General features: G+C 40.9%; 1 protein-coding gene across 1 annotated transcript in view; it reads left to right on the plus strand.

Annotated features, from left to right (window-relative positions):
• The first annotated feature begins 1,273 nt into the window (after nucleotides 1-1,273).
• The window catches only part of gxylt2 (glucoside xylosyltransferase 2), a 47,450-nt gene continuing 31,403 nt past the window's right edge, over nucleotides 1,274-17,320 (plus strand). The window contains exon 1 of the mRNA XM_072582589.1: nucleotides 1,274-1,789. Within this exon, the coding sequence (XP_072438690.1) occupies nucleotides 1,533-1,789 (257 nt within the window). The 5' untranslated portion in view covers nucleotides 1,274-1,532. The remainder of the gene's footprint in view (nucleotides 1,790-17,320) is intronic.

The following is a 17,320-nucleotide window of genomic DNA, read 5'->3' on the forward strand; positions in this document are numbered from 1 at the left end:
ATGGGGTTGGAGGAGTATGGTGGAAGACTGGGGTCTGAGTGGGATGATCTTTGAAGAGTCCATGTAGACCTGATCAGCTGAATGGCCTATTTCTGCTCTGCAGGGTTACTATGGTCTAATAAAGTCACTTGTTATGAACAATAAACCTGACTGGGGCATTTTCAGGGACTTCACTCAGACAGTTAGAGTTATAGAGATGCACAGCACGGAAACAGACCCTTCAGTCCAACTTGTTCATGCCGACCAGATATCCCAACCCAATCTAGCCCCACGTGCCAGCACCCAGCCCATATTCCTCCAAACCCTTCCTACTCATATACCCATTCCAGATGCTTTTAGCACCTCAAGCACATGAATAATTTGTTCATAGTGACTATTTCTTTCAGTTGTTTTTGCTTTCTGTCAAACTGTTGAACTATAGTGCTGTTCACTTACCATACCCTCATGAACTTACATCTCAACAGAGTCCACCTTAACAAGACTGAATGAAAAGTCTGACATACTTTTGCACTATGGTTTAAAGAACAGAATGCTACAGACTGAAATAGACATAGAAATAGTATTTTTTTGTTTTAGGGATCTCTCTTCTACTGGAATCAAATTTCTCAATTCTATGCAAAAGAATCAATAGATTTCTAAAATAATAAAAAGGAATAAAATACTTATGATATTAAACTTTTATCTTCAATCCCCTGCATGTGCTCCAACCTTTATTCACTTCTTAGAACTGCCATAATTGCAACTGCAAAATCTGGTCCAATATCCCTCAAGTTTACTAACTTCTTTCAGTTTAATATTCCTCGTCTTTTGTCTCTTTGCGATGCAAACATACCTCCGTGGTTATCGTGGTTTATGTTTTGCACATTAAACAAAATTTGCAATCTTTCTTTGATATACAATCAACCACATATTTCCGTTGGAATTGGCTTCAATTATAAGATGTGAATGCATCCAGCTTTTCTGGTCTTTCATTATCCAAGCGTAAGCTGCAACTGTGCCAATCGTTTGAAGTTTTATCGACTTTTAGGATGGGCGAAGTTACACTGTCATGCTGCTGAACATGACAAAGGAAAACGAGTATTTTTTAATGGAGGAGAGGAAGGAACTTCCAACAGCTGGAAATTTGAAATAAATCCACAAAAGAATTAGAATTGGGTTTATTGTCACGTGTACTCAATTACTGAATGCATCTGTAACTCTCAATTTGCAATATACTTCACAGAACGTGTAACAACACCGTCCCCATAATACTGCCAGACAAGCTAAAATGACCACAACCTTCGAGGGATTACATGTAATTTGCTCTCCTTTTGTTAATGATGGGGTGCAACAGCGTTGCGGGATGATGAGGGAAGGATTCGCTACGTTTAATGGGGCGCTGTGCACGCTGCACCAATAAAACAGAACCAGGAGGCCAAGGAAAAAATGCGAAATCTGGAATTAATTTCCGACAAAGTATGAAGAACTTTACGGCAACAATGTGCACAGCAAATGACGTGGATTGAAGCGAGCGGATCTGGGGAGCAGACACAATGAAACTTCACTATAAGTTGGCTGTAATCGCTGCTTGTCTGGCTGCTGGCCGCCTGCTGTTCTATCTGCTGCTGGGCAACTCGGCGACTCAGCCACCGCCTCGGAGAGATCAAGGGCCAGCGCTGAACGTCGTCCAGCACGTTCGGGGTCGCCTGGTGACTCGCCAGCCCACCGCCTTTCGCTTGCTGCATCGGCCCGTTTTAAACCAGCAGCCTCGCCCCTTGACAAAAAGGCGGAAAAAGCCAGCCGGTGACAGGTAAGAAGCTGGGAGGAAGAGAAAACACACTGCTTGGCACTGTCAGAAGTCGCCAGCTCCCGTTTGCACGGGGCATCAGTGGCTCGTCTGACTTTGAAGCAACGGCGGACTGTTCCTGCAAATGGTTTGGAGTTGGCAGTAAGTGGTCCATAGTCTCCAATTATTTGTGTCGCTTCGAGGGAAGTGTTTGGAGAATGGCAGCAAATGTTTCCGTGCATTCTCCACCGTCCTGTGGTCTGACAGATGTACCGGTGCCAAAGTTTAAAAGTTCTGTGTGAATGTTTAAATTCAGGATTTGGCGGACGGGTGACAATAATGCCTGCTTTTCGATTGTTTAGATCTGAAATAATAGTTCCTTGCGGTTGTTCTTGATTTGTAAAGGCTTTGGGAAAGGGGAATAGCCAGTTTAAAATAGAGCACTGTTTCACTGCAGGAAGTTTAAACTGAGACAGTTATCTGGCCTATATTTGTGGATGTTTGTATTTTGAGCTCCTTTTGCTGTTGCAAGAAGTGTTTTCCTTCAGATATATGTCGTCCCCCAAAGAAACATCAACTTGCTGTCATTTTGTACATTTTACAGAGTAAACTGTCCCCGTTACCTTAGATGTAAATATATTTAAATAAGGTGTTAAAACAGGCTAACATCTGCGTGTTCTTATCTTCAATCCTTATCAACTGTCTTGTTGTATCCCAATCTCGACATCTGGAATGAAAACTGCTGATGTAAACATTGTCCCATTGCACTTACAATCCCGGCTCACTAGTGGTGCTGCAACACTTTGACATTTTTCAATTTCTGTTCAGATATTTTCCAACCAGCCTGTTCAGAGATGTTATTACACACCTCTGGAGTAGGCGGGGCTTGAACCCAGCCTCCAGACTTGACTTCTTTCAAAAGATCTGTAAGATTTGATGTTTAGTTTACTATTACATAAAATCCAAATCTGAAAATGAAACTGACTCTTGGACATTTCAACTCCCCCTCCCACTCTGCCGAGGACATGGACGTCCTGGGCCTCCTTCTCCGCCGGTTCCTCACCACCAGACGCCTGGAGGAAGAACGCTTCATCTACCGCCCTGGAACACTTCAACCCCAGGGCATCAATGTGGACTTCAACAGTTTCCTCATTTCCCCTTCCCCCACCTCACCCCAGTTCCAAACTTCCAGCTCAGCACTGTCCCCATGACTTGTCCGGACTTGTCCTACCTGCCTATCTCCTTTTCCACCTATCCACTCCACCCTCTCCTCCCTGACCTATCACCTTCATCCCCTCCCCCACTCACATATTGTACTCTATGCTACTTTCTCCCCACCCCCACCCTCCTCTAGCTTATCTCTCCATGCTTCAGGCTCACTGCCTTTACTCCTGATGAAGGGCTTTTGCCCGAAACGTTGATTTCGCTGCTCCTTGGATGCTGCCTGAACTGCTGTGCTCTTCCAGCACCACTAATCCAGAATCTTGACCTTTCATGTACAAACTAACATGTTGGACATAAAAGTCTCCATGAAATGTCAGAAAGGTTTTCATTTGGAGGGAAGAATGTGATTTCCTTCATTCATATAATTCGCATAATATGGGTAATATTTCTCAGAATGCAAACAACAAAATCTCATTTCAAGTCAATGTATTAAAAATGTTTGGAAAAAGTAGAAGTATTTTTTTGTCACTGTAGCAAATACTCAGACAAATAAACTGCATTCATCAATATTTACCTGTTTCTAAAATACTAACCTATATCAGTAGTATTCTGTTTGTCAAGGTTTATTGCAGGTTATGACTCAACAGACTCATTGGACTAATGAGTGGGATTGTGAACCAAAGCACACATTGTCCTTGAAATTGCAGTCTGGTGGAATATACCTTGCGTTCAGTCAGTGACTCAATGGAAGCCTTCACAGAATGATGGTGTCTTGCTGTGTTTCACATTTGTTTTTAATTTCCACTCTAAATCTAACACCCTTACATTTATAATCTGTTCCATTGCTGGCACATGAGTGACCTTAACAGCAGCAATCATATGGGATAAACAACCTATGATGGGTGGATGAGTTAGGAAAGTAAATGCGGGAAGGGGGGAGTTGCTGGGGAAGCTGTCCTTGGCTATTGATTTCAGGGCTGGTATCAGTGCTGGGGCTTCAGCTGAGAGCTGGACCCTTTGGGGCTTTTGTCGTAGGGTGTGCTGTATTCTGGGCTGCAGGGGTACGAAGCTGTAAGAAGTTGTGGGAGGGGAGGAGGAGTATGCCAAGAGGATTGTGGGGGTTTGAGGGAGATGCAGGTACCATGCGGCTCTAAGAGGAGGAGTTGAGATGGACACTTTAACAGAGTTGTGTGAGCCCGGAAATCATTGCAAAAGGAATATGGGAAGGAGGAACATACTCAAAGAGAACCGAGAAGGAAGTTGAAGTGGGGTGGAGGGTTGTGACAGGTTATTTGACTTTATACATGCAAAATGTTGACATTTTAAAAACTTGTTCATAACGCACATGTTGTTGACTAGGCCAGCATTTATTGTCCATTCCTAATTGCCCAGTGGCCAGTTATGAATCTTTCACGTTGGTGTGGATCTGGAGTTACATGTAAGCTAGATCTTGCAGGATAACAAATTTCCTTCCCTAAAGGATATTAATAAATTATATGGGTTAATATGTCAATTGATAGTGACAATACATTTGGTGTTAGACCAGATGTTTATCAAATTTGAGCATGGTGGATTTTGAACCCATATTCCAGAACGTTAGCGTGAGGTTCTGGATTACTACTCCATGCATGTATGCATTTATTATAATTTGTGTTCTCTTCTAACTCTAATTATTGGACAAAGACATCTTTATATTTGACATAAAGTGAGCAATATGCCATACAACTCATAATTATACAATGCATTGCAAAGGTATCAGTGGTTAATTTAAAAAGAACCTTAACTGCTCTGAAATATATTACATTTAAAATATCACTGTCCTTTTCAGAATGTTTTAACTGAATGTTTTCCAAGCATTTCATGAATGCTTCTCCTCAGCCGTATGGAAGTTGGCAGGCAAGCAGAGTACTAATGAATGTTTTCGGACTGCTGCCCAGATACAATCCTGTTTCACTTTGAAATGGAAGCCAAATCCTCTGAAAAACAAAAATGATATTTCTCAGTAAGCAAGCAATAGTGCATATAATTAATTTTGGCACTCTGACAGAATTAAAGCAGGAGACTTACAACTTTACTCACGCTTTTATTATCAACTGGGCTTGCATGGTGTCAGATCTGGATCATTGCTCGCAATTTTGCTTCTTTAAGAGGTGATGGGTTCAAGTTCCTCTCTGTGCTGTATTTTCTAGTTTGGGGAGTTCATTGTCACCAATCTTATTTCCGTTGCACTGTGTATAGAGCCAGTCTTATTATCAGTGGTAGAGGAGAGACCAAAGGGGAGTCTAAACAGAAAGCATATTTATCTGACATAAGAAGATTGTTTATTGTGTGATAGCAATAGGTATAGTTTACATTATTAATCAGGCAAAATTAGCAACTCTCAAAATATATCTGCTTTCTTTGGATATTCATACAGGTCTCCAGTATCGTCACCCAAAAAAATATGACAGCATCTGATTGGGTAGAGCTCAATATAACATGAGCATTAACATATTTCAGAACTCTTTCTTTGGGGCAGCAGAGTGGTTCAGTGGTTAGCACTGCTGCCTCACAGTGCCAGGGACCTAGGCTCAATTCCACCCTCCAGTGGCTGTCTGTGTGGAGTTTACATGTTCTCCCTTTGTCTGTGTGGGTTTCCTCCAGGTGCTTTGGTTTCCTCTCTCATCCAAAGATATGCAGGCTAGGTGGATTAGCTACGGTAAATTGCCTATGGTGTACAGGAGTGTGCAGGTTAGGTGAATTAGCCATGGTGAATACAAGATTACAGGGACGAGGTGAGTCTGGGTGGGATGCCCTTACCAGGGTTGCTATGGACTTGATGGGTTGAATTGCCTGCTTCCACACTGTAGGAATTCCATGTACCATGTTCTTATATGACCCTTCATGGACTTCAGCCTGAAATCTCGGTGAACACTTCAGAGTATTGAACAAGTGTTGCAATGTCAGAGGTCATCTCGTTTGGATGCTGTGTTACGACAAATAACCCCTTGATGCTTCTTGAAGAGGAACAGTGAAATAATTCTAGTTCTGATGAAGGGTCACTGGATTTGAAAGGTTAGCTCTGTTTTTACTCCACAGATGCTGCAGATCTACAGAGTTTTTCTAGAATTTTCTGTTTTTTATTTGAGACATCCAGCATCTGAAGTTATTTGTTTTATTGAAATGATTCTGATGGCCTTCTCAACACTTATCACTCAACAACACCTAAAATCAAAAGACCTGGTCAGTTTGCCTTATTCTAAGTTTTGAGTTTTGTGGATATTGGCGACTCTGTTTCTTACATCATGACATTGGCTGAACTTCGAAAGTAGTTCATTGACTAGAAAGCTCTTAGGGACTGTCTGAGATTGTGAATGGAGTTAAAAACAGCAAATTATTTTGCAGAAAATAGTTTGGCTTTCTGTACAACAGATGGCCTGCAAAATTAAAATACATTGAAGACATTCAAAATTTTGGCATAATCCACAATTGACAAACCTCGGCTCCCTGACTATGAATAGTTGAGATTTTTCAATGGAATCAGCAACTTAGGTTCTTGGCATACACAGGCTGATGGAGAATTTCCTCAGTGATCTTATGTAGGGAAGGCAGCCAACTCAGGGTAGCAGAAGTGTTAGTTCACTTTACAACCCCAACTTTATAAGGTGCACTTGCAGCATTCGGAGAGGCTGCAGACACGGGCTGGACATGTTGTCTTCTGTAATTGAGACAACTGAGAATGGGTTCGGCATGAGGAAAGGTAGCTCCGTGATGCAGCAACACTTCTGTCTCCGTGCTCTTTCAGTAATAAGACAAAACAGAGACAGCCTGTTTCTAGGAGATAGGGGAAGAAGGAGGAGGCATGACTGGACGTGTGGGATTTAGAAGCTCCTTGTTCTTGGGTAGATCCTCGAGATTGACAAAGACTTGCTTCCACAACCAGTTCAACAAATTCTCAGCTGGCTCATAAGTCCTATGCGTAATCCATCTCTCGACTGTGACACACACAGCGCTGGTGATGCTTGTTGGGGAGGAGAGCTGTTAGGGAGATTTGTGCTCTCTCTATTGCCTCTGCATGCTGCCAGTGAAATCTTATTATTTTCTACCCAAATGAACCATCTCCATTTTGGTTGAGAGCAACGAGGGAGGGACTCCAAGGTGTCAACAGATTACTTAGTGTGGAAACAGGCCCTTCGGTCCACACCGGCTCTCCAAAAAGCAACCTACCCAGACCTATTCTCCTACATTTACCCCTTCACCTAACACCTCGGGCAATTTAGCATGGCCAATTCACCTAACCTGCACATATTTTTTTTTGGACTGTGGGAGGAAACCGGGGCACCCGGAGGAAACCCACGCAGCCACTGGGAGAATGTGCAAACTCCACACAGACAGTTGCCTGAGGTGGGAATTGGCGTCTGACCCTGTGAGGCAGCAGCGCTAACCACTGTGCCACCGTGCCGCCCTTCAGGGATACTTTGAAAACATCCCGAAGGCGTTTTCATCTTCCTACTGGGAGTCTCCTGAGCCAAATAAAACCAAGTGTCAACTGTGATTAGCATCTGAAAAACTTTGCCCTGCCTTTACCAACCTTACAGATGATGTGGACCTGGGAGACACTCTGCTGTTAGCAGCCCTTCAGTCCCGACACATCCTTGCAGTGTCTCCTAAATGGATAGCCTTGCATTTTCAAAAATCTTCAGACTTGTTTCACAGTTTGATTGTCAGTTTCCTGGAAAAGTCAACTACTGCTCAGATTTCTGTTCCACTTGGTAAGCAAGATTCTGAGCATACCATACCCATGGATAAGACCATAAGACATAGGAGCTTTCAGCCCATTGAGTCATGCTTTAATAATCACAGAAACATTAGAACAGAGAATGAGGAGCAGGAGTGGGCCACTTGACTCCTTGAACCTGCTTTGCCACTCAATACGATCATGACTGATCCTCCATCTCAGTGCCATTTCCTTGCTTTCTCCCCAGACCACTTGATGCCTTTAGACTCTTAAAAAATGATCAATCTGTTTCTTTAATAGACCTTCTGTGGTAGAGGACTTATCCAGGTTCATTACCCTTCGAGTGAAGAAATGTTTCCTCATCTCAGCCCTAAATGGTCTACCCATTTCCTGAAACTATATCCCTGATTTGAGATTTACCAACCAGGGAAAATATCCTCCCTGCTTTTAGGTCAATCCAGTCCGTTTGACTTTTAAATGTTTCAATCAGATCCTCTCTCAACCTTCTAAAATCAAGTGAATAAAAGTCTAGTGAAATGAATCTCTCTTCATACCACAGTCCTGCTGTGCTCAGTATCAGCCTAGTGAATCTCTGCTGAACTCCCTCCAAAGCAAGTATGGTAGGGAGTCCAAAACTGTGTGCAATATTCCAGGTGTGGTCTCGCCAAGACCCTGTATAACTGCCATAAGATATCCCTACTTCTGAACTCAAAACATCTTGCAATGACATCCAACACACCATTTGCCTTTGTAATTGCTTGCTGTGCCTGCCGATCTACTTTCATTGACAAACTCATTGACTGGTATACAAAGTCATCCGGATCCTTTTATACATCCACACTTCAAACCTAAAATTACCATTTGATTAATAGAACATAGAAAATATAACGTAGAATAATACAGCACAGAACAGGCCCTTTGGTCCTCGATATTGCACCAACCTGTGAACTAATCTAAGCCCATCCCCCAACACTATCCCATCATCATCCATGTGCTTATCCAAGGATTGTTTAACTCTCCCTAATGTGGCTGAGTTTGGGAAAAACAAGGACTGCTGATGCTGGAAACCAGAGTCTAGATTAGAGTGGTGCTGAAAAAGCACAGCAGGTCAGGCAGCATCTGAGGAGCAGGATTTTCCTGATGAAGGGCTTTTGCCGAAACATCGATTTTCCTGCTCCTCGGTGCTGCATTTCCAGCACCACTCTAATCCTAACTACATTGGAATCTCTGAGTAAACTACCTGCCTCTGCCTCTGACATCTGTCTTAAATCTATCACCCCTCAATTTGTAGTTATGTCTCCTCGTACAAGCTGATGTCGTCATCATACTCAGAAAAAGGCTTTCACTGTCTACCTTGTATGTCATCGTGTATGTCGCTATTAAATCCCCTCTTAGCCTTCTTCTTTCCAATGAGAATGGGCCCAGGTTTCTCAGCCTTTCCTCCTAAGGCCTTCCCTCCAGACCAGGCAACCTCCTGTTAAATCTCTTCTGCACCTTTTCCAATGCTTCCACATCCTTCCTGTGATGAGGTGACCAGAACTGTACACTGTATTCCAAGTGCAGCTGCACAAGCATTTTGTATAGTTGCAGCATGACATTACAGCTCTGGAATGCAATCCCCCTGCCAATAAAACCAAACACTCTGCAAACCTTCTTAATAGCACTATCAACCTGCATGGCAACTTTCAGGGATCTATGTACATGGATTCCAAGATTCCTTTGCACATCCAAACTTCCAAGAATCTTTCTCTTGACCCAGTACTCTGCCTTCCTGTTATTCTTCCCAAAAGGAATCACCTCACATTTAGCTGCATTGAACTCCATTTGCCACCTTTCAGCCCAATACTGCAGTTTATCCAAGTCCCCCTGCAACCTGTAACATTCCTCCACACTGTTTGCTACTCCGCCAACTTTAGTGTCATCTGCAAACTTACTAACGCATCCACTTATGCCTGCGTCTAAGTCATTTATAAAAATGACAAACAGCAGTGGTCCCAAAACAGATCCTTGTGGCACACCACCAGTAACCGGACTCCAAGCTGAATATTTTCCATCAGCCACCACTCGCTGCCTTCTTACAGAAAGCCAGTTTCTAATCCAAATTGCTAAATCACCCTTAATCCAAATCCTCTGCATTTTCTCCAACAGCCTACCATGTGGAATCTTATCAAAGGCTTTACTGATGTCCATGTATACCACGTCAACTGCCCTACTCTCAGCCACATGCTTGGTCACCTTCTCAAAAAAACTCAATGAGGTTTGTGAGACATGACCTGCCCATGACAAATCCATGTTGATTATCTGCAATCAAATTGTTGCTTGCTGGATGATTATAAATTCTATCTCTTTTAATCCTTTCCAAAGCTTTTCCTACAACAGATGTAAGGCCCACTGGTCTCAATAATACTCTTCTGATTTTCACAAAAGTATATAACTTAACATTTAGCCATGTTATATTTCATCTGATAGATGTTTACCCACACACTCATCTTGTCTAAATTATCTTGAAGCCTTGTTGTACCCTGTCCACAATTCACAACCCACCCAGATTTATCATCAGCAAACTTGGAAAGGATATATTTGATTCCCTCATCCAGGAACTTTTATATGTTGGGAATAGCTGGGACCCAAGCACTGATCCTCACAGTACCCACTTGGAAAAAGACCCATTTATTTGTTTCCTGTCTGTCAACCAATTCTCAATCTATCTCAATAAATTACCTACTATCCAATGTACTTTAACTTTGCACACTAATCTCTTATGAGGAACCTTATCAAAAGACTTCCTAAAATCTAAAAGCTTCCCCTGCTTCTCCTTTATGTATTCTACTTTAAACTGTGTGCCCCCCCCAAAAAAAAACTCCAGTAGCTTTGTTAAACATGATCAGCCTTTCTTGTTGGCTTTGCCCAACCAGTTAATATATGTTCTAAATAAAATCAAGTAAAATCAGAAAAAAAACTAAGTGGCTATTTCATGAACTTATGATCTCTTCTCCACCAATATGTCCTTTATTGATCTGTCCCATTGTCTGCATCTTGTAAAATGTGCAGGCAGGAATGTAACGTTCAGGACTAAGTCCAGCCTGGACCCAATAGAGTGTAAATACTTTTACGAACCATTCTGCCTTCTCCTGTTGTTATAAGGCTGGTGAAAACCTTGCCTATTGCAGTTTCCCAAGGATGTCTGTCACACTATCTGGTTTATTGTAACAACTTCAATATGAATAAAATAAACGCATGAATTCCTGAAATTGTATCTAATAACTGAATTTTGATTGAACTAATTCTCTCCCATCGGGACTGCATAATGAAAATAATGAGAAGATGCCAATTAGCTGATTAAGTCCATTATGGAAAAAGTGAGGACTGCAGATGCTGGAGATCAGAGCTGAAAATGTGTCGCTGGAAAAGCACAGCAGGTCAGGCAGCATCCAAGGAGCAGGAGAATCGACATTTCGGCTCATTCCTGAGGAAGGGTTTATGCCCGAAACGTCGATTCTCCTGCTCCTCGGATGCTGCCTGACCTGCTGCGCTTTTCTAGCAACACATTTTCAGCTAAGTCCATTATGGTCATGTATTGTACCGGTGAAATCTTGTGCATTATTTTCATGCAGAGGGTGGTTCGTGCATGGAATGAGTTGCTGGAGGAAATGGTGGAGGCTGGTACAATTACAACATTTAAAATCCATCTGGATGGGTATATGAATAGGAAGGGTTTAAAGGAATGTAGGCCAAGTGCTGGCAAATGGGACTAGATTAGTTTAGGATATCTGGTCGACATGAACGGGTTAGACCGAAGGGTCTGTTTCCATGCTGTACATCTCTATGACTCTATTTTATTCCCTGACCAGGACATTTCTTTGGAGTAGCATAAAAGAGCCTGTGACCAGTTTCGTAAACACACTCAGAAAGGTTCTCTGAGTTTCCTGTAAAGGTGGCCCTTTACTCCTCATAGTCATAGCAAGCCAGCAAGGTATCTCTCTCAGAAACTTGCAAGTTGCTCCTTATAGGATTTTCATTGATATTCTTTACCATCCTGTTTGCTGTAGAAAGTGATGATCTATAATTAATTAACACTTGCTGACAGTCGAGCTCTCTTTCTGGCTTTTTCCTGTTCCATTAACCAGCAACGATTTGGGTATTTTAAATGAGTCACTAATTCTCACAACATCTTTCTCCATGATTTCACTCTGAATTTATTGCCTTTAAAAGGTGCCCTGGCATATCAGAAACATCCCTGGAAGTTTTAATATTTCAATGATTGTTGATAAGTGCAAGCCACTTGGACCTGATTTATTTCTGCCTTCAGTTTAATATTCCCACATTCAGTGAGGATTACAATGATCGGTACCTTTTTTCAACAGGAAAGATGCTGCCTTTGTGATGGGTTGTCACTGTGAACTTTGTTTGTTGGTAATGTCTGATATTAACAGAAATTATTAAACTATTCTGTGTATATTTTACACTCAAAATGCACATCCAATTAACTTTTCAATCTTGCTGATCTCTTGCTTCCTGGCACTTACAGTCATTGCATGATATTTGTGGAACATTGAGATTCATGTAAATCATGATGATCTGAAGGATCACATGACCGTGCCATCAGTAAGACAGTATACACTAGTCTTGAATGAGCTTGTGAGGAGGGAGTCTTAGATGTTGCACTTGAGGTGTAGTTGATAACCCACTGTGTAGTTAAAGGACTGTGAGAGTAATTAATAAGTTGAAGAGCTTTACGTAGTGATAACGAGCAAACAATCTCGGGGACAGTGCATGTGCAAACATGCATTGCCTGAGATACTCCAGACTGTTTCTCAATGTTCAGGTAACTGTATTGGTTTAAAGCACAAGACAAAGCATTTTGGCAGCTAGGGAGAAAGAACGTCACAGTCAGAATCTGAAATTAAAACAGAGTTTAAGGTAGACAGCTGAAAATGGAAGCTCCTACGTCTGTGCAGAACATCAAAAGACTTTGTAGGAGCAGCTGAATAAAAAGCATGCAGGATAAGAAGTTGACTTTGGGGAAAAAAACTGGAGAAAAGGAAGATTCTATGTGCAAGGTAAAGGCCTCAGAAGACTTCAGTTACAGGGCTACAGAAGAAGAAGATTCTGAAGGGTGCCAAAAGGAACCCTAATTGACCAAGGTCTGGAAGGTAAAGATGTGGAATTCAAGTACTTTGACAGCACGACGGAAAAGCCCAAGAGTTCATGCAGGTCAGTCAGGTACGATAATCCGTAGTGACTGCACCACGAGCAGACTTGGCTGACCTCATTAATCTGATAACACAGAAGGCCCCACAGCAAGTCCGACCTGGCAGCTCTGGAAGCAGCAGATTCAGAGATGAATGAATTCAGATTTTCTCCCAAAGAAACAGCATCAACAAGTCAGCACATTTTTATATGATGTAGCTCCAATAGCTAATCATGTTCTGGTAAGACAAAGTGCAAAACAAGGTACTCTGGAATATGATGCATACTTTGACCCCAAAAGAGATTTATTGATAGCAATGTCCGCATCTGGGAGAATCATTAGGAGCCTTTTTGATGGATTTTCTTGACTATCAGGATATTGCTAGTGTGGAGCTTTGAAGAATGAAGTAATTAGAAACCGCATAGATAAATCCTCATCCCTTGTAATGATTACAGACTCTCTGACTTTCTTCAATCCATGAAAGATTTAATATTGGAACAGTTAATCCAATTCATTTTGCCAGCAGACATCAGAGCCCAAAATCAGTCATTACTGTAAGGAAACATTGAGAATTCTTCTGACACGGTTGGATACATAGGGGAATTGTCACTATCCTGAAAGCCAGCATGAATGGCAAAAGAGTAAGGATAAACATAATGAACCATGTGGCCCCAAAGAAACTTACGAACATTACAAACCTCCAGAATGGGGAGCTGAATGCGATAAATTTGGCCAGTTGGGAAATTAATGATTGTTGCAAATTAACAGCACCTTCATCACCTGCAAAAAACATAATTTCCACAGAAAAGGAAATGGAATAAGTTCAAGCATTTAAAGGTACTGAACAAGAGCTGAGGACAACATTCGTAGGGAGATCAAAAGATTCTAGGCCAGCAACGTAAAAGAGCAATCCTTTGAAACAGAATACAGACTTGACACAGGCGCTGTTTCAGTGCTGGTAGACAACCTGTCATGGTTGAATTCTGTGAGAATCAGACGAACAAGCATAAAATGCCAAAGTGCAGAAGGCAGTGATTTTCCAATGCATGAGAAATTCACAATGAAATATTGCAACAGAGGGCTAAATGCCAACAAACATTCTACATATGAAGGAATCAGAATACCCCATTGTTTAGCAGCAATTCATTGAGGTCTATTACAGAGAGTGGATACAGTTCTTCAGAATGAAGGTGGGAGAGCATTCCATAGGTATTCAAAGATTCAGGTCACCAGAAGGCAGAGCATCATGATGCTGCAATAAGATGCTCAGTCCATCTGCTTGTACACTCCCCTTAAAGTTCTTAATTTTTTGTTGGAAAAAGTAAAATCTCAGTTTAACAACATGTTCGAAAGGCGGGGTGGGGGTGGGTCAGATCTCCAGTGACAGGAGTGCTCGGGACTAATAATTATTCCCAAGACAGTGGAGAACTAAGATTGTGTGTGGATCTCACTTTGTTCAACAAAGGAGTAAGGAGGGAAATTCATCCTATTTAATTCACCAATGATAGTTTGGCAACAAGTAAGTTTTTTTGCAGAAAACTGAATGCCATGAGACAAATTGTCAAGATTGCTGAGGACATTTGTTACACCATTGGGGCAGTTTTGCCATATCTACCTTTGGGGATCTCCTCTGCATCAGAGATTATTCCCAAAAGCAATATCTAATATCCTAGAAAAGAAAGAAAGAGCCACTCGCCAAATGGATGACATCTAGTGCATGATGACATGAAGAGGAAGCATTAACATAGGGTCAGGGATGTGTTTAAGTTATGACAGAATGCAGACTTCACACTAAATGAGAAATGCCAATTCTCTTGAATGACAGTTACAGTTCTAGGAAAGATTATCTAAGAACAAAACATAGCAGTTGTTCCAAGGAAGGTAAGTGTCATCAGTGTTTTTCTGGTACCGCAGTATATAAATTATGTGTGGCTCCTCTTAAACATAATGAATCAAGTAGGAATGTTAATTCGCAGCTTCGCCAGTCTCGCACAACCCATAAGGAGTCAGAAACAGACTAGCTTTTGAAAAGAGTAAAAAGGAGTTATTTTCTCTTGATGCTTTTGTATAACACAATTCAGGCGTATTCGCCAGAGTAGCTGCAGATGCCTCACCAATACAGCATTAACAGCAGTCCTTATTCAAGCACAAACAGACAGAACTCTAAAACAAAATTTGTTTTATGTCAAGTGTTTTGACAGAGACTAGTGGAGGTTGACAGCCATAGAAAAGGGAGTGTTAACAATTAATGGGAGTGTGAAAGGTTGACAGAATATCTTATGGGACTAAAACTTCAGATTGAGTTGGATCACAGGCCTTGAGCACAACTCTTGCAATGACTAGAAATCTCAAATATGTGTCTACCCATATGAAAATGCAGACTTTAGCCAATTAAATACTATCACAACTCTGAAAGAAGAGTATGTCGGAAACAAGTCCCCCTGTTCCACAAGTCTAAGTTGCCACAAGTTTAAAATATCAATATTATCACAAGGGTGGTTAATTTGCCTCACTGTGATCCCTATCTCAAATAAAAACATGTTCATACCAGGTTTCATCAATTATCAAAAAAGCAACGACGTTATTTATTACAACAAGCTTTTCTTTTAAAAAGTGGCAAAATAGATTATTAATAACTAATAGGTAAATAAAAGTTATACCTACCTTTTTTCATTTAGTCATCACATATTCATTCATAAATAGGACTGATAAGACAGACAAGACAAACACTTTAGCAGAAATATTGTAGGGGGAAAATATAGTGAAAGAGGAACAAAGTCTTTACAACTGGAGTCTAAATCATAAAGTGAGTGAATGACATGACTTTTGAACAATTCTATTTTGGGTTTTGGCAATTATATCCTGGTGTTGTCAATTGAGGTGATCCTCAATTTTGTAGCTGGTCAGTTGGACCTAGATTTTTTTTTGATTTTGAACTGTTTCTTTTCAGCATCATTTAATGCTGGCTTTCTTCCATTCCAAGGGTGAGAGAGAGACAGAGAGAGAAACAACGAGAGAGAAAGAGAGAAAGATCAGTCTTTGCTGTACACTTTCGTAACCCTGAATACTGCTATTCCCTTTTGTCAGTTATGTGACAAACCAGAGTTTAAATCTGCACCAAAAGCTTTTGCTGGGCATTTGTGTTCAACCAAAAGTACCTTGTGCCAGTTAGTTTCAATAAAGTTTCAAATCCAACCTTTCCTGTTGTAACCAATGAATGAACTCCACACAGTTCCACTTTTCCTTCAAGTTATATTTTTAAAAAACTGGTTCATTCTCTACAACACAGCAATCCAAACTTCTGTTTTCCAGTTTATATTTCAAATGAAATATATTTTGTCCTTTTTAATAAGAATATGGTAGATACTGTTTCAGTTAGAGTGCAAGTAACAGTAAATATTCAGTTAGGTCTAACAGTGGACTGAGGTGGAAAAGAATATCTTATTCTAGTAGAAGAAGTAAAGTCTTGTTCTCTGGCAATATCAATACAAATTACCAGCAACTGAGAGAAATTTCAGAGAAATTTGTGCAGCTCATAAGATCTGATAAAGCGTGCACAAAGGTCAGAAAATTGTTTCCAAGAATCATTAAAATATAGTCTAACAGATCTATTAGTGAAAAGGTATCATAAGCAGAAGTAATACTGGTCGATAGGAAATGAATTATTGGTGTATGACTGTACAATGGTCATACCAAAGTAAAAAATGCAAAGCTAAATCCTACAGAATCTCTAAAGGGGATATCTAGGTATCCTAAGTGCAGCGAAAAGGTGCACCCCTGGAAAATGTAGAATAAAAAGTTGATTGTAAATTTATATAGTATAAATTAAAATTTATGATATATTATTCAATTTGTCTACTATTCACCAAGTCTCATGGAGGTTGTACATTATCTGCCAGTGACTGTACATTATCTGCCAGTGCCTTGAAATCTGAGTTGTTTTGAAATGCTTGTCATATACAAGTCACCAAATGTGTACGTGAGGTGGGTTTAATACTTAAATTTGATTTTCTTCATTTGGAAGAAGACTGTTTCATGGAGGTATGTGGAGTCAAAGTAAACTTTCACTTTCAAAGACCTGATGAATTTGATAACCAGCCCACTAATGTCTATTTCAAGAAACGGATTTGAAACAAATATGCCAAAAAGTTCCATCACATCGAATACTTGGAATCACCAGTTGAATTCCTCTGCTAACATCCTCAGGTGTGCACAGAGATTTTCTGTGTGGAAGCATTTCTCTTTGGCTTTGAATTTATTTTCTAATATTCTCTCCAGACTTGGAAAATATTTCCGGTTTTATTCTTTAATTGGAAGGATTTCAGATTCAGTTTCAGTTTGAATGTATTCTTAGCACTGATCCGGGTTCTAAGGCCGTGTTCTTTTGCCTGCTAGTTCAGCTAGCTCAGTTTTGTCGTTACTAATATGGAACAGTACAGCACAGGAACAGGCCCTTCAGTCTAACATAGATGAAGGGCTTTCG

Source organism: Chiloscyllium punctatum, chromosome 12 (assembly GCF_047496795.1).
Source record: "Chiloscyllium punctatum isolate Juve2018m chromosome 12, sChiPun1.3, whole genome shotgun sequence".
In the NCBI taxonomy this organism is placed as follows: domain Eukaryota; kingdom Metazoa; phylum Chordata; class Chondrichthyes; order Orectolobiformes; family Hemiscylliidae; genus Chiloscyllium; species Chiloscyllium punctatum.